Here is a 23,128-nt window from a genome sequence, read left to right as displayed (position 1 = left end):
TCCTGGGATGGAGTCCCGCATCGGGCTCTCTGTCCAGCAGGGAGCCTGTTTCCTCCTCTCTCTCTCTGCCTGCCTCTCTGCCTACTTGTGATCTCTCTCTGTCAAATAAATAAATAAAATCTTTAAAAAAAAAAAAGAATAAAATGAAGAAGGTAATATTTTACATTTATTAAAACATTTATTATTTCTGATGTTCTTAATTTTTTTCATTTCTTTATTTTTTTTAAGGTTTTTCTTTAAATTCCAGTATTGTTAACATACAGCGTTATATTAGTTTCAGGTGTACGATATAGTGATTCAATACCTTCACATGACACCCACTGCTCATCATCACAAGAACAGTCTTAAGGATTTTTTTTAAATGCCCATGCTCTAGTATCTATTAATTTAAATCCTAGGACTCCTTCCAAAGGAAGACCTCCCAAAAAACAAGACAATATTATGCTTAAAAAGTTCATCACCTAGAGAGAACACAGTAAGTTGTGGCAAGCGTTTTCAGGTCCTCTGTAGCCATATCCTGAACGGCCAGCAGGTGGAGATATCACCCAAGGAAAAGACAGCCTCCCACGACCACCGCACCCAGCCGCCGGCCTTAATATTCTTTTACTTACTTTCTTTCTTTCTTTCTTTTTTTTTTTTTTTAATATTTTATTTATTTATTTGACAGAGAGAGATCACAAGTAGGCAGGAAGGCAGGTAGAGAGAGAGGAGGAAGCAGGCTCCCTGCTGAGCAGAGAGCCCGATGTGGGGCTCGATCCCAGGACCCCGGGATCACTACCTGAGCTGAAGGCAGAGGCCTTAACCCACTGAGCCACCCAGGTGCCCCTTTTACTTACTTTCTAAACATTGGTTCCCCCGCCTGAAAAATGAAGCTAAGAGAGAACTCCAGAAGTCTCTGAATTTCCAAACTAGGCTTATAAACAAACATTTTATGGTAAATGTCACCTGTGATTATCTCTGATTCTAATTTAGAAGGGGCTTTTGTAGTTTTTCACATTTTGGTCACTGCCAGAGTAGGGCTCCCTTCGCCCTGCCTCATCTCAGTTATATACACATGCATTTATACATATATGGTGTACACGTGTTTTGAATCATTTTTAAATAATTAAACAACATAGGGGCATACTACAGTCCCCTTCCCAGTCACCCTGCCATTAACACTTTGCTTCCCCAAATAGAGGTGCTGTCACTTTGAATTCTTAACTGTAATTCTAGGAGTCTTTGCTCTCAATCCATGGGTGCTTTCTTCATTCTTCTACCTAGCGATAAAAGCAGCCAATTCTGAGGACTTTCACAGACTTCATCTGACTGGTAAAGATATGCCTTAGAGGGAAATAGTCTTTTACAACAGTGCACACTAATCACCCGGAGATCTTGTTAAGTGCAGATTCTGACTCAGAAGATTTGGTAGGGCTGGAGATTCCACACTGCTTATGAGTTCCCAGATAACATTGCTGCTGCTGGCCAAGGAGCCACACTTTGAGTAGCAGGGCTATACATAGGTATGTTCCTGTATCAGGAGGGGGCAGGATACCTCTCAACTACAGTGGATTCCTTATAAGTAACCCTTTAACTTTGACTTAACTGTTAATATTTTCATGCCACCAATCAACATTTAGAGAGAATCTACTCTGTGTAAATCCAATGCCAGTTAATTTAAGCACCATTAGTAAGCATCTTGGAGCTCCAGTCTCGAGGTTCCTAGGATTAGTGATGATTCAGATTCATTCCTTGCCCTGTCACTCATTCATTCAACATTTATTGAGGATCTACTTATGTACCAGGCACTGCTCCAGGAGCTGGAGATGCAGCAGTAAAGAAAACCATAAATCAGGGTGCCTGGGTGACACAGTTGGTTGGGCATCTGATTCTTGGTTTTGGCTGAGGTTGTGATCTCAGTGTCCTGATCTCAGGGTCATGGGATTGAGCCCCATGTCTGGCTCTGTGCTCAGCACAGAGTTTACTTGAGATTCTCTCTCCCTTTCCCTGCCCCCTCACTTGTGTGCTCTCTCTTTCTCTCTCAGATAAATAAATAAATCTTTAAAACAAAACAACCCATAAATGAGTTTATTGCTTAACTCCCAACTTGTTAATTGTTAACTTCAAGTAAGTCTGTCTCCAGTAGGGGAGACAAGTAAATAATTAGGCAATTAAGCTCCTTTCCCACCTCCCCCTTTTTCCTTTTCTTTTCTGGAACAACTCAATCCAAAAGCCATTTAGGGGATCAAGCAAAGTAGCTTTCCACTCAGAGAAATATGGGAGTCTGCAGTGATCGAGAGCAGAGGTGGTAGAGCCCAAGCAAGACGAGCAGGTTATCCATGTGGAAAGTGTGGCCTGGTACAAACTGTCTGAGCCTAAGAGAGTGAGGAGGGTATCTGGGCAGGGGGACACCCTGGTGAGGGTTATCAGAGTCTGAGCAGAGTAAGGAGGGAGCATCTGTGACGGTCAGTTTCATGTGTCAACTTGACTGGCTTCTAGGTGCCAGTTAGATTAAACACTATTTCTGTGTTTGTTTATGATGGTATTTCTGGATGAGATTAGCATTCTAATTAGCATTTAATTTAGTTAGTGGACTCAGTAAAGTAGACTGCCCTTAGCAATGTAGGTGAGGATGATCCATTCCTTTGAGGTCCTGAATAGACAAAAGGTGGAGAAAGGAGTTTTCCCATTTTTTTCTTGCTCTATCTGTGAGTTGGGACATCTCATCTTCTCTGGTTATTGGGCTTGAAGTTCCACCATTGGTTTCCCTAGTTCTCAGGCCTTCGGACTTACACCAGCAACTCTCCTACCAGTGTACACATGGCAAATTGTGGAACCTCTCATCCTTCATAATTGTGTGAGCCAATTACTCAACAAAACTCTCTCTGTGTGTTTCTAAATATATAGATAGATATAGATCGTCTACTGGTTCCACTCCTCTGGAGAACTCTAAACTAACACAGTATCCACGCAGAAGCCTGGGCTTGGTTTAAAGTGTTCGAGCCTGAATGGGCTACTAGGCCTCCATGTCAGGTGATGGTGGTGGTAGTGATGGGGGGTGTGTTACTTGCAGGAGGACTGATCAAATAAGTGTATTCATATATCATCAGATAAGCATATTAAGGCTAATGGAAACCAGGTTTCTCAGTGTCAGCAAAGGAAGTTACAAATATGGGAGGAGGAAAATCAGAATAAACCCTGTGGTGCTCAGTTGGAATTAGAGGTCAGTATGATCTCAGGGCTTTCAAAATGGATTTAGAAATCCTAAATTTTAGAAATACATGAGTTTAGACATCCTAAATTTATAAATTAATCACTGTTAGTTGTAAAAGTGTGCTTACTTATCTATATTCCCTAATTCAGTTCATTCAAACCTAGGAGCCGTGACATCCCCAAAGCAGTCCCTACCTTCTGCACAGATCTTGGTTTTTTAAAATACCATTCCCTGGGCCACCTGGGTGGCTCAGTGGGTTAAGCCTCTGTCTTCGGCTCAGGTCATGATCTCGGGGTGCTGGGATTGAGCCCTGCATCAGGCTCTCTGCTTGGCAGGGAGCCTGCTTCCCCCTCTTTGTCTGCTGCTCTGCCTACTTGTGATCTCTCTCTCTGTGTCAAATAAATAAAATATTTTTTTAAAATACCACTCCCTACCAAAAGAAACCAGAATTCCTTGGAGAAACGGGTGATTCAAGGGTTGGGGCAGGGAAACTCCAAGACCAGTGGAAATACCTTGTGCCAGAAAGTAAGGACTTGTTTAAAAAAAGGATGTGGACATGCTAAAAGTACCCAGAAGCCAACTTAATGGGGTTCCCACCGGCTCAATCTGATAAAACTTGAACTTGAAAATAAATGATAGCAGATTCTAATCTGTTGAATAAAATGGGAATCTACAAGTCTTGACTGATGTAAATAAATGAGTAAGTTGGTAGTGTGATGAACAGGGTCTTTATCTAGTTTTGAAGTATCTGCCCACAAAATAAGGGCCAGGTACAAAGGTTCTTTCTGCTGTAAAAACTTTATTGGGACAACTGGTGACGTCATTTGTTGAGTCCTGAAAGAAGACAATGTGGGTAGCAGAGATGAAAGGACCTGAGCTCTTGTCCTTCAAAAATACCCTGCTTCGAGTCCACGTTCTAGGTAGGGTCCTCCTTTGGCCTTTCTGCTGTCGTAACTGCCCTGATGTCACACAACCCTTTCTGCGCAGGCGAGCTGCGGCGTATCAGAGAAGCCGGCAGAGGAGAGAACCCGGGCCCCCACCGCCTCTCCCAGCGGAGGGGCGGGGCGAAGAGTGGGCGGAGATGGCACGCCTCCGTGCTCTGGGGAAGAGGGAAAAGGGCGGTGTCGGGTGGGGCGGGGCCACGCCGTCTCCGCACGCGCAGGGCGGGACTCATGAGGCCACGCCTCTTCCGCCTCGCCGTTCTGCCACAGCGCGTGGAAGGTTGACAGGCCCCGGGCCGGGTCTGTCTAAACTCGCGGCGTCGGAACTGGCGAGATGGCGGCTGAGGTGTTGCCGAGTGCGAGGTGGCTGTACTGTGGGGATCCCGTCGAGAGCCAGAGAGCAGTACTGGGTAAAGACTGCGGAGCCGGAGCAGAGTTCCCCGGAACTCCCTCCCTTTGGGTCTGGATGCCTCTACAGGCCTCCTGCCTCTGTCTTGCCCCTTTCCCAGCTGCGCCAAGACCCCCTCCAGTCTCCTCCACTCCTTGGGACTTGGCCAGGGCTCCTTTGTCATCCCACCAGCTTTCTGTCACCACCTCCCAGCTGGATGAGGACATTCCCAGACACCCTCCTCCCCAGGGCTGTACTAGTCACCCCGTCACTCACTCGCACCTGCCCAGCTTCATTCTCCACCAGGCAGAGATTTCCCCATTTCTCTAGGTCTGGGCCAGGCCTCAGCTCCATTCCCCTAGTTATTTCCTTCCGTCCGTCGCAGCCCTTTGGCAGCAGTGGCTTCACCTCCCCATCACGTCTTCCCAGCTGAACCAGGACCTCCTTCAGTCCCTATTTAGGTCAGGACCTGGACTTCCTTACCATTCCCATTCCTTCAGTCACTCCCTCCCAATAAACAGCCCAGCTCCTCCCCACCATATACCGTGGGTCCATCTACTCTCATCTCATTCTTGGGCTGCCATCTTACAGTCCAGTTCTCCAATGGGAAGTTGCAGAATCCAGGCAACATGCGTTTTACTTTGTACAAGAGCAGTGACTCCACAAACCCCAGGAAGAAGAGTCAGCGCATCCTGGTAAGTGCTGCAGTAACCAGCTGTCTCCCCTGGGCTGGTCTTGGCCCAGAGGGCCCTGGGTGTGGATGGATGCAGGAGGGAGGGAGGGGAGTGGAGGGATAGCAGATGAGCCTTTAAAGAACTCCTGTGAGTCCCCAGCAGGTTAGGGTATGGGACAGGCTCCATTCAGTTACATACTTTTGGTGAAGTGGTGCCCTTTCCTTGATTTGTTCGTTCAGCAAGCTTTTCTTGAGCCCCCACTGTGGCCCGGTGCTGTAAGGTGCAAAGGGAACCGCTGAATCGCACTGGGCCACACTCCGGAGGAGCTCTTACTCTAGAGCAGGGTTTCTCAGCCTCAGCACTATTGTCCTTCTGACCGAGAGAATTCTCTGTTGTGGGCCAGACTGGTGCCTCACAGGATGTTCAGCACCTCTTCTTTGTGACACCTAGAATGTCACAGGTTCCCAGATGCCCCCCAAGGGGATTTGCTGGGTTCAAAATGGCTGCTTTAGAGAGGTGAGAACTGGTTTTAAGCTCAGCAACTCATACAAGCAGACAAGCCAAGAGCTGAGGGAGGGAAGGTGAGTTTTGGAGAAGTCTCCGCTTTCCAGTAGGCCTTCCTGGGGGAGGGACGCGGCAGAGCTGAGCTCTGAAGGATGGAGGACGGTTTGACAGCTGAGGTTTCGCAGTCCAAGTGAAGAGAGTAGCAAGGATAAACACAGGGAAGCAGGAAAGCTTGGCTGTGATTGAGATGTGAATCGCCAGTTGGCGTAGTGCAGCCAGCGTGGATGGGAGCAGTCATGGAGAGATGGGTGAAGAAATTCAGGAAGGGCTTGGACTTTGGGTCCAGGAGGTAGTTGACAGAACCGTTTTTTTGTTTTGTTTTGTTTTAAAGATTTTATTTATTTGACAGACAGAGATCACAAGTACGCAGAGAGGCAGGCAGAGAGTGAGAGAGGAGGAAGCAGGCTCCCTGCCAAGCAGAGAGCCTGATATTGGGCTCGATCCCAGGACCCTGGGATCATGACCTGAGCCGAAGGCAGAGGCTTTAACCCACTGAGCCACCCAGGCATCCCGACAGAACTGTTTTATTGCAAACCTCTAAGTGCTGGGAGCTGAGGACCTCTCTCCTAAGGCCTGAGGTACAGCTCCCCCAAGAACTTTTAAGACCATCTAGAACCCAGCATTATCTGGGCCTTCCCTTTCAAAAGTCCTCTTGCCTTTCTCCCAGAGATGCCCCAGATTCACTTGGATAGCAGGGCTGGATCATCTCCCAGAGGCTCTCTAGGTTTTTTGTTTGTTTTGTTTTTTTAAAGATTTTATTTATTTATTTGACAGAGAGAGATCACAAGTAGGCAGAGAGGCAGACAGAGATAGAGGAGGAAGCAGGCTCCCAGCTGAGCAGAGAGCCCGATGCGGGGCTCGATCCCAGGACCCTGGGATCATGACCCGAGCCGAATTAGAGGCTTTAACCCACTGAGCCACCTAGGCTCTCTAGTTCTAATCCACTTCGGTTTGGATTCTAAAGCTTTTGCCAATGTGGGAAGAGGGGACAAGATGTGTAATACGTTTCAACATTGGTTCTAGTGGTGCTTTTTCCCTTTTCATTTTAGGCTGCTGAAACAGACAGACTGTCCTACGTAGGAAACAATTTTGGGACTGGAGCTCTCAAGTGCAACACTCTGTGCAGGTAGGGGAAGGGATGGGAGAAGGGGAGGAGAGTGATGGTGAGCCTGGCACTGCTGGTTTTGGTCTTTATTTTAGGGGCAGTGGGGGAAATCTGGAGAGGTTTACCATGTCCTGTGTTCCCAGAATCAGGGGCCTTCACACCAGCATGCGGACATGCCTGAAAAGAAAAAAATGAGTTACATTTGTAGGATTTCCTAAAATCTCATTTATTTGTAGTTTTCTTTAAGATAATTTTTTAGGGGGCACCTGGGTGGGTCAGTGGGTTGGTCCTCTGCCTTTGGCTTGGGTCATGATCCCAGGGTCCTGGGAATGAGCCCCACATCGGGCTCTCTGCTCAAGCAGGGAGCCTGCTTCCCCCTCTCTCTCTGCCTGCCTCTCTGCCTACTTGTGATCTCTCTGTCAAATAAAGAAAAATCTTTAAAAAAAAAAAGATAATTTTTTAGGGGTGCCTGCCTGGCTCAGTCAGTGTGAGCATCCAACTCTTGATCTCAGGGCTGTGAGTTTGAGTCCCACTTTGGGAGCAGAGATTATTATTATTTTTTTAAACGATTTTATTTATTTATTTGATAGACGGAGATCACAAGTAGGCAGAGAGACAGGCAGAGAGAGAGAGAGACGAGGATACAGACTCCCCACTGAGCAGAGAGCCTGACACGGGGCTCGATCCCAGTACCCTGGGATCATGACCCGAGCCAAAGGCAGAGGCTTTAACCCACTGAGCCACCCAGGCACCCCGGGAGCAGAGATTACTTAAAAAAATTCTGAATAATAAACATTTTAATTGAGACATAATATAACATGACATTAGTTTCAGGTGTACAGAATAACCATTAGTTACTCATATATGTTGCAAAATGGTCATCACAATAAGCAGTTATCCATTACCACACAGAGACTATTTTTTCTTATGATGAGAAATTTTAAGATTTATTCTCTTAGCAACTTTCACATATATAATATTGTTAACTTTCACATATATGATATTATTCATTTATATATAATAAATATATATAATATAGTATTGTTAAATACAGTATTGTTAATTACATCCCCTTATTTATTTTGAACTGAAAGTACCTTTTGATCACCTTCATCACTTTGCAATATTCTTTATAACTGTTTGGTTCCCAAAAGGCGGCCTAATTAATAGACCAAAGCTTGCCAGAAGTTTCTGCTGGAACTAACAGGAAAAGGACCTGGTAGTATGAAAGGCTCCAGGGTTTCCATACAGCTCTGCCACTGATCACCTGCTTTGGGCAACTCTGCCTTCCCTAAGCCCCAGGCTCCCCATTGGTGCAGTGATGATTGTCCACCCCAGCAGCCTGTGACTGTCAGGCACTGGTGTAACGCAGACAGTGTCCCTCTGATAGTACCCAGCAGTGAACCACAAAACAGACCCTTTCAAAGCCCCCATGGAACCACCCTGATAGAAGTCAGATTAATTTGTATATACTTAAAACTGTTTTAACACCACATCATGCCTTTCCAAAGATTGTCTAGTTCAGAATTGTCTCCCCATAATTCCCAAAGTTTTACTTGTCTTTGCCTCCATAAAATTTATGTGTGCAATAAATGTTAGTGTAATTCTAGATTCTTATATTTAAAAACCCCAAAGGGTTTCCCACTACGGCAGTGAGCCCAAGTATAATTGACTACCAGAATCACCTCGGAGCTTTTTTTTTTTCCCCTCTTTTTCCTTCCAGAACCACCTCGTGAGCTCCCTCATTCATTCTCTCCTTTCCCTCTCATGCTACGAATTGCTGCTGTAGGGGATTACTGTTCCTCAGCAGCAAGTGGTGTGTTCCTCAAGTGTATTGATTGGGGCAGAAGGACCAGTGAGAACTTTTAAATAGGAAAAAGGAAGTTGTATAAGCAGTATGTTTGAATAACCGATTGTCACTGATATTATTTCTACTTTATTCAGGCACTTTGTGGGAATTCTGAACAAGACTTCTGGCCAGATGGAGGTGTATGATGCTGAGTTGTTCAACATGCAGCCACTGTTTTCAGGTAGGGCCCAGTCATGAAGGCTCACAAAAACACTGCATGTTTTAGGTTTGTTAGATGAGTTAGTTTTTGATTTGTAAAACATATTTTGTAGTTATTTTTTAAAGGGTGTCTTCCTGCAAATATTTACTGGTGGCTTACTATCCTCCAGGCACAAGTTAGGGGTTGGAGACATCGCAAAACAGTCACAGGTCCTGTCTGTACAGCATTTACAGATTTGAGATCAGAAAATAGTCTTCTGGAAGCAATCTCATTCTTGATCTCCTAAAGCACTTTTCTCTTGACTGCTGTGATGCAGTGACCCCTTACACGTGGCTTTCTCTGTTGTGTGCATCTGCTTACCTCTTCAGTGATGTTTTAGTCACTTTTGTATCTCCCTAGCTGCTCAATACATATTTCAGTGAATCAAAAAAAAAAGGTGTTTTGTTTTGTTTTTTTAGATTTTATTTATTTATTTGACAGACAGAGATCACAAGTAGTCAGAGAGGCAGGCAAAGAGAGAGAGAAGGAAGCAGGCTTCCTGCCAAGCAGAGAGCCCGATGCGGGGCTCGATCCCAGGACCCTGGGATCATGACCTGAGCCGAAGGCAAAGGCTTTAACCCACTGAGCCACCCAGGCGCCCCCCCAAAAAAATGTTTTAGTTAAAGCTGCTTGAACAGGTAAGCCTGACGATTCACAGACCTGTACCCCTGGGACTAATAATTCATTATATGTTAATTTTTTAAAAAAACTACTTGAACAGTGATCAGAGCAGAATATTGGAGGGCATGTCTGATATTTTTTTCATTCAAAGGCCTTTCTTAACCCTTTGCTGTTCTAGTCGGAGTAGAGGTCTTAGGGTCTCTATCAGGTGATGGAAGTTACTTACAAGTTGGATAGTAATTTTCATGTTGATGAGAAGTCTCTATACTTTCTGTTTAGGAGAGAATCCATTTTTCCCCTAATTCAGTGGGAGAGCTTGTACTGCTTCTCTGCTTTGGCATCTGAGAATGCTCAGGTAGAGTGGAATCTTCCAGAATGATAGGTCAGAGGGTCAGACCCAAGGAACTCCTGTTCCCTAAATCTTAAATACTGAGAACCACAGTGGGGCGGGGGGTGTGGATGAGGAAGGATTGTTTACGGTCATGGTAGATCTACCTAATACCTTCTGAGGTAGTAATTCAGCTTTATTCCTTCAGCGCAATGGTGCCAGTCCTTTTAAGAATCTGAAAGACATGGACCTACTTCCCGGAAACTTATATAATATTTAAGAACATATATATGAGATTTTGCATATGATTGTAAAGGGCTCTTGAGTCCTGAAACCCATCTGTGACTTTCCTAGGGGTCCAGAATCTATAGGTTAAGAATTCCTTGCTTTTTTAATACAACTACATTTAAATTATTCTCCAAATCCTTTTCTGACTTCTAAGGAGGCAGAGGAAATTATTCATTAACCTGTTGATCAAACAGATTTTTGTTTTTACATGTAAAAAAATTGTAAGTAATGGTTTATTTTAGCGAGCATAAATATATACACATACATACACAAATGCAACATTTATTGATCCTTACTATGTGCTAGGCACTGTTCTAAGCACTTTCAGTGCATGTCATCATTTACTTCATGTAATAACCCTCTGGTGGTTTTATTGATGATGAAACTGGCACAGTTTGAAGGGGACATACTGCTGATATATATATGTATGTTATAATACAATATAATATAACTTATGTTATAATTATAATATCTTAGTACAAATAGTATAATTATATATTAGTAATATAATTATACAACTGTAATTATACATTATTAATATTAATATAATGTATATTATAATTACATTATGTTAAGTTATAATTATATTATATTATATATATATATATATATCATATATATGAACTGGCAGTGCAATTCAGACAAGGTCACTCTAGAGCTTATGCTCCTGTCCACTACTGTGTCCTGCCCCTGTGTGAGTAGTTTATAGGAGATCAGAGAGAGCTTCATGTAAGTAACACATACCTCACATTTATGTCTGCCTTTAGGTCTTTTGTAAGGAAGGCAAAACTATTTACTGGAAAGAGCTGAGGACTTGATTTCTAATCCTGTCTAGGCCACTGCCTGGTGAACTGACCTGGGACACATCATTTCATTGGGAGGCTTTTTCCTTATTTGTAAAACGAAGAGGTTGGATTAGATGACCTTTCATTTGACTCCTTAATTTATTCTCCATATCCTCTAACTGTATACTAAAGGCACAGACTAAATGTTCACAGAATCCATCATGTTAAACTCTGGGAAATCCTGCAGTAAAGAAATCCGATTTTCTTAGTTTCACCCTGAAGTAAATATTAATCACTGTTATAATCTGTGGTTCTTACAGCTTGCTTTTTATCCCCCTCTCTGTTTTTGCTTGTTTTGTGTTTTGACAGATGAATCAATTGAGAGTGAATTGACACAAGAGAGTCAGAACAAAAGTTTTAGAGAAAAGGTAAGTGTGACAGAACTGAGACATGGGAGCTGAAGCACGTTCCTTCTAGGACCGTGTTTCTCCGTGCAAAATGAGCTGGCTGAGCAGAGGGCTGCTCCCAGCTCACTGGGTCTGTGGTTCCCCAGATAGTCTACCTGCAGAGACCTCTCAGCCTCACGGAGCACTGTCCTTCCGTCTGGGGCAGCTAGACACAGCTCCATGCCGGTGTTCAGAACTGGGTCACTGGGCTGACATAGGTGTAGTGTAACACTTGATTTTGGATTTAATGCAAGTTGCAGAAAATACTGGTTGTAGCCTGGAAGCTCTCACATTAAAATAAAGTAAACTTCAGGATTTACAGCGTGGGTGATCTCACCCCAGATGGCAAGTCAGTTGAGGCTTCAGCACTGCCTGGAGCACTGTATTGAGAAGGACGTGAGACTGTCCTCAGGCTCAGTGGGAGAGAGTGAGTGATAAGCAAAAGCAACATCTGCTGTGAGTGTAGGGCTGGAAGATGGTAGGCTGTGCGTGGAATTTACCAATCCTCAGTCTAGTCCAGGCTTTCGCCATGCAAATGGACACCATTGATTTATAAATAGCCCTTGACAGTTTACAAAGCGAGTACTTGGATCTGTTAATACAAGCCTTTGCGATAGAAAGGTATGAGTCCCCCCAGTTCACAGGTGAGGGAGTCCTGGCTCAGAAAGGTGGAGAGTTTCCCCACAGTCACACAGCTAGGAGTAGTGCCCAGCCTGTCCCCAGACAAACCAGATTTGTCACTGCACAGATGGATTCTTGTATCGAAGCCTTTGGAACCACCAAACAGAAGCGGGCTTTGAACTCCAGAAGAATGAACAAAGTTGGCAGTGAATCTCTCAACTGTGCAGTCGCTAAAGCTGCGGAGAATATTATTGATGCAAAGGGTGTGACCGGTAAGCGGCTGGGACTCGGGATAAGAGTCTGCTCACAGAGGCTGCTTCCTCTTCTCTTGAGATCTTTTACCTGCCCCACAGATGGAAATAATGGGCATCAGGGCTGGATTCCTTCCTGCCTCTCCCTGCATGCCTCCTTGGGGAACAGACTCTGGATATAGTAAGACACGTCTGCCTGTAGGGAGGTCACAGTCAGGTAGAGGAGACCAGTGCAGGGACGGGTATGTGTGCGCTGTGTCTTGGGCGCCAGGGTTCCAGTTGGCGGGGTGCAGAGGGAGAAGACCTCGGTCTCGGGGTGGTCACAGGGAGGTTTGGGGCAAGAAAACTGGTGTGAGGATGATGAACTGAGACAGTGCTTCACTATGGGATCAGCGGATCTTTTTCTATTCCTAAACTCATGAGCAGCTTGAGCATTTAATTACATTATTTAAAAATGTATTTATTGCTCGGATGCATTGTAAGAACATAAGAGAAAGTTTACATAAGAGCAGTTTTTCTATTAAAATGGGATTTTAGGGGCGCCTGGGTGGCTTAGTGGTTAAGCCTCTGCCTTTGGCTCAGGTCATGATCTCTAGTCCTGGGATCGAGCTCTGAATCGGGCTCTCTGCTCAGCAGGGAGCCTACTTCCCCCTCTCTCTCTGTCTGCCTGCCTCTCTGCCTACTTGTGATCTCTCTCTGTCAAATAAATAAATAAAACCTTTAAAAAAATAAGTAAAGTAAAACGGGATTTTAGGGGTGCCTGGATGATTCATTTGGTTAAGTGGATGACTCTTGATCTCAGCTCAGGTCTTAATCTCAGGGTTGTGAGTTCAAGCCCTGTGCTAGGCTCTTATGCTGGGCGAGGAGCCTACCTAAAAATAAATAATAAAATAAAATAAAATGGAATTTTAGTAGTTTTTAGACAATCTTTTTAAACCCTGAGATTATATAAATATTTCCCTATGTTTTCTTTCAGTATTTTCACAATTTTACTTTTAACATTTAAATCTTAATGAAGTCTTTTTGGCATATGGTACAGACCTAATTTTATAACTTCCAAAGGATTAGCCAGCTGTCCCCAGCTCCTTTTTTTGTAGATGATTTAAAAAGTCATCCTTCTCACTTGAGCACATTCTGTCTGTTCTGTTCAGTTGTCCTTTCTCTTCCTAGGGCAGCACCAGGCTCTGGATTTCAGTAGCCTCATCTTCCAGCTTGTTTTCTGATGGGACAAATTCCTCCATCCCTCCTTATTTTTGACAAACATTGGTTAGAGTAGCATGCCTTTTTTTCCCAGGTGATCTTAAGAATTACTTTGTCAAATTGCCTCAAAATTCCATTGAGAATAAAATGGAGAGAATCAACATCTTCTTTACAATATTATATTTTCTTATCTGGAACATAGAAGTATGTGTCTCTACTTATTTGAAAGCATAAATAAACTTTTGAATTTTTTTGTTCAGTTGACTCTCAGCTGTCAAAGGACATTTAAAAAGAAAAGAAAAAGGGGCACCTGGGTGGCTCAGTTGGTTGAGCATCGGACTCATGATTTAAGCCCAGATCATGACCCCATGATCCTTGTATCGAGCCCCACATGGGTCCCTGCTCAGTGGGGAGTCTGCTTCTCCCTCTCCCTCTGCCCTTTCCCCTACCTGTGCTCGGTCTCCCAAATAAATAAAATAAAATAAAAACAGGGGCACCTGGGTGGCTCAGTCATTGGGCATCTGCCATCACCTTGGGTCATGATCCCAGAGTCCTGGGATTGAGCCCAGCATCCGTCTCCCTGCTCCATGGGAAGCCTGCTTTGCCCTCTCCCACTCTCCCTGCTTCTGTTCCCTCTCTCGCTGTTGTCTATGTCAAATAAATAGATAGAATCTTTAAAAAAAAAAAAAAAAAAAAAAAAACCCATGGGGTGCCTGAGTGGCTCAGTGGGTTAAGCCTCCGCTTTCGGCTCAGGTCATGATCTCAGGGTCCTGGGATCAAGCCCCACATCGGGCTCTCTGCTCAGCAGGGAGCCTGCTTCTCCCTCTCTCTGCCTGCCTCTCTGTCTACTTGTGATCTCTCTCTCTGTCAAATAAATGAATAAAATCTTTAAAAAAAAAAAAACACATCTTAAAAAAAAAAAGAATTCACTCATTTCTCATCATTTTACCAGATGAACTATTAGAATGTTCCTGTATTCCTCTCTGTCCATGTTTATTTGGACTTGCTTAATTCTTTTTTTAATACAATTTTTTTCTTTCTTAAATTTTTAAAATTTATTTGACAGAGAGAGACAACAGTGAGAGAGGGAACATAAGCAAGGGGAGTGGGAGAGGGTGAAGCAGGCTTTCTGCTGAGCAGGGAGCCCAGTATGGGGCTCGATCCCAGGCCCCTGGGACCATGACCAGAGCTGAAGGCAGGCACTCAATGACTGAGCCACACAGATGCCCCTATAATTCTTTTTTTTTTTTTTTTTTAACAATTTCATTTATTTATTAGAGAGAGAGGGACAGCACAAGCAGGGGAAGCAGCAGGCAGAGAGAAGCAGGCTTCCTGCTGAGCAGGGAGCCCGATATGAGGCCCAATCCTAGGACCCTGGGATCATGACCCAGGCTGAAGTCAGATGCTTAACTGACTGAGCCACCCAGGCACCCTAGCTTACTTAGTCCTTACGTGGTTTTTCTTATAGGGTCGTTCACGGTTTTATATTTTGATTTTTCGTTTTTACTCACAGTTTGTGGAGTTTTCTGGATGTTAAGCCATGGATGGCTCTCTTCCTCACTTTTAGCTTCTCTTATATTGTAAATATTTATTAGCTCACCTGTCCCTCCCAGCTACTGTGCGGGCTGCTTGAGGGGAGCCATGCTGCGTGTGCCTTCTCCGGGGCCTGGTTAGGTTTGTGTTATGAGTGGATGTCAGCCTGGTCAAGCCGCATTGGCAGAAGCATCCCGATTGGGAGTTTCTGGGCCAATTAATCTTGAGTACATGAGTTATAGAGTACTGGGGAGCCTGAACCCAAACAGCATGATACAGCACCATCTCTTCCTTTATTGAAAAGCTCTGGTCAATGACGCCATCCATGACGACCTGCAGGATGACTCCCTCTACCTTCCTCCCTGCCACGCTGATGCCGCCAAGCCTGAAGACGTGTATAAGTTTGAAGACCGTATCCTTGTTGCCGTAGAAATGCTGCTTTATTTCCCAAGTTGAGAGGCACACACATGAGTGGGCAGACAGGCTCTCTGAGGACGTTGCTGGTCCCATCACGCTCACAGAAGTACTCGCCCTGGCGCCATTGCTGGGAAGTCAGCTAGGCTTCCTCACCAGCTGTGGGACCGGCCCTCAGCCCCTGAGAGTCCAGCCCATTCCTCAGCAAAGTGCCAGATACCCTCAAGCTCAGCCTTGGCGGATGAGGGGGGCCCTCTCTGTGGGTGGTCAAAATAAGACTTTCACGTCAGCCCTAAGTCTAGGGCAAACGGATCTGTAAAAGGTAGAGCATAGAATTTTCCTACTGGTCGGTCTAGTCAGGGGGAAAATAACTGTAGTGGCTTTGTAATCAGCTGAGGAGGCAGAAAAGCCCCAGCAGGGAATGGACTCTGGGCTAGGAGTCTGAAGAACCGATTCCCTGCGCTCAGCCCCCTCATACTGTGTGGTCTTCCCCAATCTGGGCCTCAACTTTCCCATCTCTAACATGGGGCCACTCTGAGGTGAGCAAGCTCGTTAGATGTTTCCTTTTTGGTCAGTTTATGATCTTGACCTGTCACTAGTTCTGTCCACTGCGGAGTATGAAGCTCTTCAGAGCCCCTCTGAAGCTTTCAGGAATGTCTCCTCAGAGGAAATACTGAAGAAGATTGAAGAGAACAGGTACCCTCCTCCCCCGCCCTGGGGTAGATGGAGTGTCTGAGGCAGTGATGTCAGAACACGACAGTAGTCAGACATGAAGCCGACCTTTAGGGATGTCCGTTGGTAGGGGTGTATGTCTTTTCAACATGTGAACATGAATGAGCCAGTGTTTTCTTGAAAATGTTTCGGGCCTCTGTCCCAAAGCTGTGGGTGGCATTCAGTGGGGAGAGAGGTAGCTTCTGAGTGCATGGCGCCTTTGGCTGAGCAAAGGGTGGTGAGGCCTTGTGGTGTGGGGCTTGGAGCCGGAGCTGGCCTGGTGTCCCCAGTGTTATGTTGACAGTGATTGTCCCTGGCAGGGCCCAGGTGCCAACCTGTGACTAGGTGCCAGTGGACACTTCATACATAAAGTCACTTTTTTTTTAATTTTTTAAACTTTTTTTTTTTTTAAGATTTTATTTATTTATTTGACAGAGATCACAAGTAAGCAGAGAAGCAGGCAGAGAGATAGAGGGGGAAGCAGGCTCCCCGCTGAGCAGAGAGCGCAATTTGGGGCTCAATCCCAGGACCCTGAGATCATGACCTGAGCCAAAGGCAGAGGCTTTAACCCACTGAGCTACCCAGGCGCCCCATAAAGTCACTTTATACACAAGTCACTTTACACACTTTATACATAAAGTCAAATTTATGGGGGTACCCTGATGGCTCAGTTGGCTAAGGGTCTGACTCTTGATTTCAGCTCAGGTCACGATCTCAGGGTCGTGAGATCAAGCCCCCGCTTCCAACCCTGCACTTACCAGGGAGTCTGCTGCTTTCCCTCTCTCTCCCTCTGCCCTTCCCCCGCTTGTGTGCGTGCTCACACTCTAAAAGAAATAAATAAATCTTTAAAAAAATTTAACTAATGTAGTGTGTATTTTAAAATACTCAGATTATCTCCCCTGTCTCCTTTAGTCCTTCAAGCAGCTTTTCTTTTACAATGACAGTGGAATTTTCTTACTTTTTGAGTTCTTTTCTTTTAATAATTTCATCTTGAGAAAATGAAAAATTGTTAACCCTGAGTTGGTTCCCAAGTTTTCAAGAGTGCTTTTTTTGGTTTTTGTTCCAAAGATACATGTGTAGAAAAGCTTATTCCTGGTTCTTGGTTGTCTTCGTGTAACTGTGGCTGCACAGCAGGTGCAGGAATGAGCTCTCGGGTGAGAGTCTGGAGAACAGAGTCCCTGAGCTCTGCCGGAGGTACTGTGTGATCTTCCCTCTCAGAGCCTCAGTTTTCTTATCTGTGAAATGAGGCTGCTGTAAGATGACCTTGAAGAGCCTTCTCACCTCTGAGTCCAGGATCCTCCCGGTGGTGGAACAGTACATAAAAATAACGGCTAACACTGAAGGAGCTCTTACATGTGCCAAGTACTGTTCTAAACACTCTCCTTGCATTGTCTCATTCAATGCACCAAAAAATCCTAGGAGGAGGCTACTATCTTTATCCTAAATTTTTAGGCGGAGATGGTGTACAGAGATGTATAGAATATAGAGACTTGTCTAAGCCACTAAATGGCAGAGAGGGGGTTCAAACCCGGGCAATCTAACTCAAGAGCCTGGGCCCCCGAGCACAACATCAGGATGGGGTGGACTGTCTGGCAGTCGACTGTGTTGGCAGACTGTGCCAAGTCTGTTCTGCTGCCTATGAATAAAGTTTTATTGGAACACAGCCGTGGCCATTCATTTGTGTATGATTAATGGCTGCTCTTGCACTACAGGGGCAGCTCTGAGTAGATGCAGTAGAGACCATAGGGCCCACAGAGGCTGGAATATTTATTGTCTAGCCCTTTAGTGCCCTAGCCCTGTGCTTGCCGTGTTACAAGGAGCATTAGCAGGATGGCCCTTCCTCGACTGTGGGGTATCAGCTGTGGCAGATGCCCGCTGTTTTCATTGTGAGAGCGGAAGTGGCTCCTGACAGCTGGTCTTAATTTTCCTCCCTTGGCCGCCCATCCCCCCCCTCCCCCGTTCTTCTTTTAGTCACTGCTCCTTTGTCATAGAAGCGTTGAAGTCTTTGCCATCAGATGAGGAAAGCCGAGACCGCCAGGCCCGATGCATATGGTTTCTGGACACGCTCATCAAATTTCGGGCACAGAAAGTGATTAAGCGGAAAAGTAAGTAGACATTTTATTCTAGTTATTTCCAGCCTGTTACTTGTCTCTTAGACCGGCTCTGATGAGAGAAGAAAATGCCTGTGCTTGTGCAGATCTTTAGTTCTGTGTAACGGGTTCCTGTGGGTGCCACCAGCATGCCGAGACAATTGCCCTGGCTCTTTCCTCATCTGAAAGTGGAGGCAGGCTGGGTTGTATGAGTGTTCAGAGCTAACATTGACTGCTCTTTCTTCTGCATTGGGCAAAGTATGTATCCAGTCAAATCAAATGAAAATTTTAAGAGACGGTTGGACAAATGTCAGTCCTGTGGGGAGAAAAATCGGCTTTGTTCACATGAAGGCCAGTGGCAGGGCTGTGTTGTGTCAGCTAATTTCCGACTGAGAAAGAAGAGAGTCCATTTCCCCCTGGTGATCTGTGTCACCTACAGTGAGGGCCACAGCAGGTATGGGGGGGTGCCCCACAATCCTATCTCCCCCGAGTTGGAAAACCACTTGTGGTTTCAGGCCCAAGCTGGTGCTGTCTCGTTACAGTGCTGGAGCTCCCAAGAGTCTGTATGTTGTCAGTACTTGGTTGTTGTTCATTTGCATGTTCCAGTCGCCCTTCTTTCCCTCTCCCTGGGCTTTTGCCACAGTCTGTGTTGCATCTTATAAATTCTATGACTTCAGGCCTCATTAGAGTCTGTTCCTCCTTCTCACCGCTGCCCCATCACAGATGTCTCTCACGCACAGGCGGCCTGCAGGCTGAAGTATCCTGAGCACATTTGCATTGGCAGGTGGCTGTCCTGGTTCACGGGCCCCTGCTTCTCTTCCCACACGGTTCTGTTCCTTGTGGTGGCGCAGCTGTTGTCCTCTTGTCCCAGCTGACGGAGGAGGTATGGTACGAGGGTTTGGAAATGCACAAACTCACCTTTGTGTTGCAGGTGCCCTGGGACCTGGAGTCCCCCACATCATCAACAGCAAACTGCTGAAGCACTTCACTTGCTTGACCTACAACAATGGCAGGTCAGTGCTTGATTTCCGGGGCTTGACTTCCGGGGCTTCTGCCTGTAGAGGAGAAAGCAGGCGGGAAGGGTTGGGCAGGGGCACTAGAGCATGGATTGGCTTCCTTGCCACAGACACTGCTGAGGGGAGCACTCATGGCCATTTGCAGGGGCTGGGGGTCAAGGTAGTTGAAGAAACCCTACATATTACACGCTTTGTGCCCCTTGGAGAAGTTCCCGTTAGCAGCTCTAGGAAGTCCTGCCATCGAGACTTCTTTCGAGGAATCCTTCCTCATACCCCACAGAACCGGTGTTCCGTGGGAAGGCAGTGGAGCAGAAAAGCACAGGCCAGTGTGATGAGTTTGGGGAAAGGACCCAGAGCAGCATATCTGGTGCTCTTTCCTGCCCTTGGCTCGGAATGTGTTTCCTGCTCTGAGTGTGCTTGGAAACATCAGCAACTGGGTTTGGGATGACTGTTTTCCCAGCAACCTAGCTGAGCAGTGGGGTCAGGCTCTGAGGGTCCTTATCACTGTGAGACTCTAACTCTGCCTGGGGAAAGTATACATGTGGCTTTCTTTGTCCCACCTGGAGGGAATGCTGGCGTTGCCTCACTGCTCCACTGTGTGTGACGGCGTGGGCACCATGACAGGACCTTGAATGGTGCTCAACTTTCTTTTCTTCTCCCCAAGATGGGAAGACATTACGTGTGTATGAGAACAGGCTTGGGTGTTTTTATTTTGCTCTCAGAATAATCATCTTAAGCAATGTCTCTCCTTTACTGCCACTGCCTTTGCAGCCTGCGGAACTTGATTTCAGATTCTATGAAGGCAAAGATCACTGCATATGTCATCATACTTGCCTTGCACATAAGCAACTTCCAGATTGACCTGACAGTGTTACAGAGAGACTTGAAGCTCAGTGAGAGAAGGTGAGTGGCACGGAATTACAATCCCTGTGGGGGCTTGATGTATTGCTAGTACTACTGGAAAGCGGGATGTGCCATCGAGGGAACTGGGGATGTATAGTATGGACAGGATTTGGGACCAGGGGACAGTTGTCAGTGCCCGAGTGAGTAAACAGATGAGCAACCAGACATTTTGGAGTAAGCCTTGTCTTGTGAGGTGTAGTGTTAAGTCTGTGATGATCTCAGTGATTTCCCTACAAAACAACGGGAGAACCCTCAGAGAAGTCAGTGACTTTCCCAGGCTCACACAGCCAAGAAGGGGAATAGTTGGCCTTCAGGCCTGAGGCTTCCCATAGCATTCTGTCCCTGTATACACAAGCAGTCTCGGAATTACTGTCACTGGGGAGAGGAGGCCTATATGGTCCAAGGGGTGGAGCCCAGGGCTGGGCGTTGTAAGAGAACCCAATCTCAGCAAAAAGAACTTTCTCTGAGTCAGATGGAAGGGGCTGCCAGGCGCAGTGTGAGAAGCACAGTGGGGCTGCCATTTGCCAGGGACGTCACACAGCCTCTGTGACCCGGCAGCCCTGCTGAGTGGCAGGGACAGACTGGGAGGGTCCTGGGAGAGTTGGCAGAGTTGTGGTTTTGGGCCCTTTCCAGCCCTGCCAGGAGGAATTCAGACTAAGTAGGAGGCCGAACTTCCAGGATCATGAACTGCGAGTATGTTGGCCTCTGTCGGTGGTTTCGGGGCATCTGGCATCCAAGGCTGCCAGTGTTCCAGGAGAGCCTCTGAGAACACCTCTGTCTGGACTCTTGTAGCAGTCCCTGGCGGGATTCTCCTGAGGGCTGTCCATAGAAGGCATTCTCACAGGCAGTGAATTTGAAAATAAAAGAGAAAAAAGGTACTTGGAGCCTGTAAAAGCTCTACCAAAATTCTAGCAAATGCTCGGTCCTGGTTATCAGAAGTAAACAGAGTTGTTAATGGTGTCAGGATAGCCTGGTTTTCCATCACATATATGGATATTTTCTAATGACGAGACATCAAATTGAAATTGTCTTTCTGATGACTCTGGATCTTGTTTCCTTCTCTGCTTTGCTCTGGGGGCCATGTTGGGGATTCTTCGTGGCCAGGAGCATGATGTGCTGCTCCCTCCTGTCAAGCCTCCCTGAGCAGACCTGAGGACGTTCTCCCCCATTTGTTCTGTGTTTGTTCCTTAGGATGATGGAGATCGCGAAAGCCATGAGACTGAAGATCTCTAAAAGAAGGGTGTCTCTAGCAGCTGGCAGGGAGGAGGATCACAAAATGGGCACCCTGTCCATCCCACTGCCTCCAGCCCAGACCTCGGAACGCCAGTCCAAGCGGAGGAGAATCACCTAGATGCTTGCTTTCTGCATGGAGCCTTTTGGCCACACACAGCCACTACTTCTATTCATTTCCATTTTTATTTTTAAAATGAGAAGAAAAAGAAGCCTTGCCTTGGCGTGGGTTTGAAGCCAGAAGGCAGCATCTCAAGTTGTGCTGTGTACAGTGATGGCCCTGTTGGACTTGACCTCTCTTTGGTGCGGCTGTGATTGTGAATGGCAGCCGGTTCCGTGGGAGGGTGGGGCCTGGGGAGGTCAGAGTCGGCAGATCTTACCGGCTGCACCCTGGGGCACATCTAATGGATAATGTTAATAAAGAGAAATGTGAAGGGCCCCTGGAGTGCATAGTGAGGAGGTTACAGCCCAGTTGGGCTGGGAAGAGGCTTTAGGCATTAGTAGCTAAGCATGGGCCTCCCCGCCGTGGGGCTGCCAAAGGGGCCCCGTGAACTTGAGGCTGCCGTCAGAAGTGGAGCCAAATCAGAGGATGTGATCAGCCCCTTCGGTCGCTCTGCCTGGCTCAGGCCACACAGAGGGCAGGGGGCAGCTCTGAAAGCTCCTTCCTGAGAGAGCTGAATCAGAGTGAAGGATGGAAAACACATTGTTCTAGCTCTCCTTCAAAGGGGGTTTAATGTGTGGACAGAAAGCTATAGGATTGTGAAAGGCTGCGCGTGTGGGAGTCAGGCGGTGGCCTCTGGAGCTGTGAGGTTTGAGGGCGCACAGCTGCAGCTGCTCCCTCAGGCAGGCGTGGACACCCACTGTTCCCCCACACTGCCGCTGGGCCTCCTGAGGCTGGTGACTGGGCCCCACAGTGCTGAGGGCAACCTCCCCTACTTTCAGCATCCCATTTCCAATCCTGGGCTGCTCAGCACAAACAGCCGAAAGACTGGGAAGCTGGTCTCCATCTTGCTTCCTCCTTCTGTGAACGTTTGACTGTCGAACAACCCAGGGTGAGGGGCACCATCCCCTCGCAGAGTCAATCCATGTGTCGTTTTGACACCCCCACCCCCAACTTTGGTAAACAGTTAACACATACTTTGAATGTTACACGGATTACATCCTGTGTTCTTAAAGTAAGATAGAAAAAAGAAGATGGTAGGAAAATACAGTGCTTTTATTTTATTTTATTTTTTTTTATTATAAATTTTTTTTTTTTTTTAAGATTTTATTTATTTATTTGACAGACAGAGATCACAAGTAGGCAGAGAGGCAGGCAGAGAGAGGAGAAAGCAGGCTCCCTGCTGAGCAGAGAGCCCGATGTGGGACTCGATCCCAGGACCCTGAGATCATGACCTGAGCCGAAGGCAGCGGCTTAACCCACTGAGCCACCCAGGCGCCCAACAGTGCTTTTATTTATTGGAAAAAAAACTTCACTTGTTCAGTGGGCCAATGCTGTTCAAGAGTCAGCTGTAATTTCATGATTTTCTACCAGGCACGTGTGATTTCCGTAATTCGCAGGAGTAAATGAGTTTTATTTAAGAAGAAGAGAGAAGCTACTGGAGGATATTGTTGGAGTGTCAGGGCATTGAGAGCAAGATGGGCACATCGTTTATCTTGCAAATACCAGACAGGTTGTGTTTTCATAAGGAAGAGTGGTCTTGGGTCCCTTCGTGTGAGTGTATTTATAGACGTGAAAGTTTTGGGGGAAGGAAATAGATTTTTTTTTTCTCTCCTGA

General features: G+C 46.3%; 1 protein-coding gene across 1 annotated transcript; it reads left to right on the top strand.

Moving 5' to 3' along the window:
• The first annotated feature begins 4,288 nt into the window (after nt 1-4,288).
• Nucleotides 4,289-22,577, top strand: POLR1E (RNA polymerase I subunit E). The gene is made up of 12 exons (XM_032306822.1): nt 4,289-4,544; nt 5,114-5,217; nt 6,810-6,886; nt 8,810-8,895; nt 11,305-11,363; nt 12,130-12,274; nt 15,291-15,398; nt 16,000-16,096; nt 18,083-18,216; nt 19,133-19,214; nt 19,989-20,120; nt 21,312-22,577. The coding sequence occupies exons 1-12, from the start codon at nt 4,469-4,471 to the stop codon at nt 21,469-21,471; spliced, it is 1,260 nt and encodes a 419-aa protein (XP_032162713.1). The 5' UTR covers nt 4,289-4,468; the 3' UTR covers nt 21,472-22,577.
• Nucleotides 22,578-23,128: the final 551 nt, after the last annotated feature.

The sequence above is a fragment of the Mustela erminea genome, chromosome 12 (assembly GCF_009829155.1).
Source record: "Mustela erminea isolate mMusErm1 chromosome 12, mMusErm1.Pri, whole genome shotgun sequence".
NCBI classification, from domain to species: Eukaryota; Metazoa; Chordata; class Mammalia; order Carnivora; family Mustelidae; genus Mustela; species Mustela erminea.
The sequence above is the reverse complement of the archived record's forward strand: the minus strand, read 5'-3'. Positions and strand labels throughout refer to the sequence as shown.

Coding starts and splice junctions, on each gene's coding strand:
- POLR1E (XM_032306822.1), top strand. CDS start 4,469: ATGGCGGCTGAGGTGTTGCCGAGTGCGAGGTGGCTGTACTGTGGGGAT. Junction 6,887..8,809: donor AAGTGCAACACTCTGTGCAG/GTAGGGGAAGGG, acceptor TACTTTATTCAG/GCACTTTGTGGGAATTCTGA. Junction 19,215..19,988: donor TTGACCTACAACAATGGCAG/GTCAGTGCTTGA, acceptor CTGCCTTTGCAG/CCTGCGGAACTTGATTTCAG.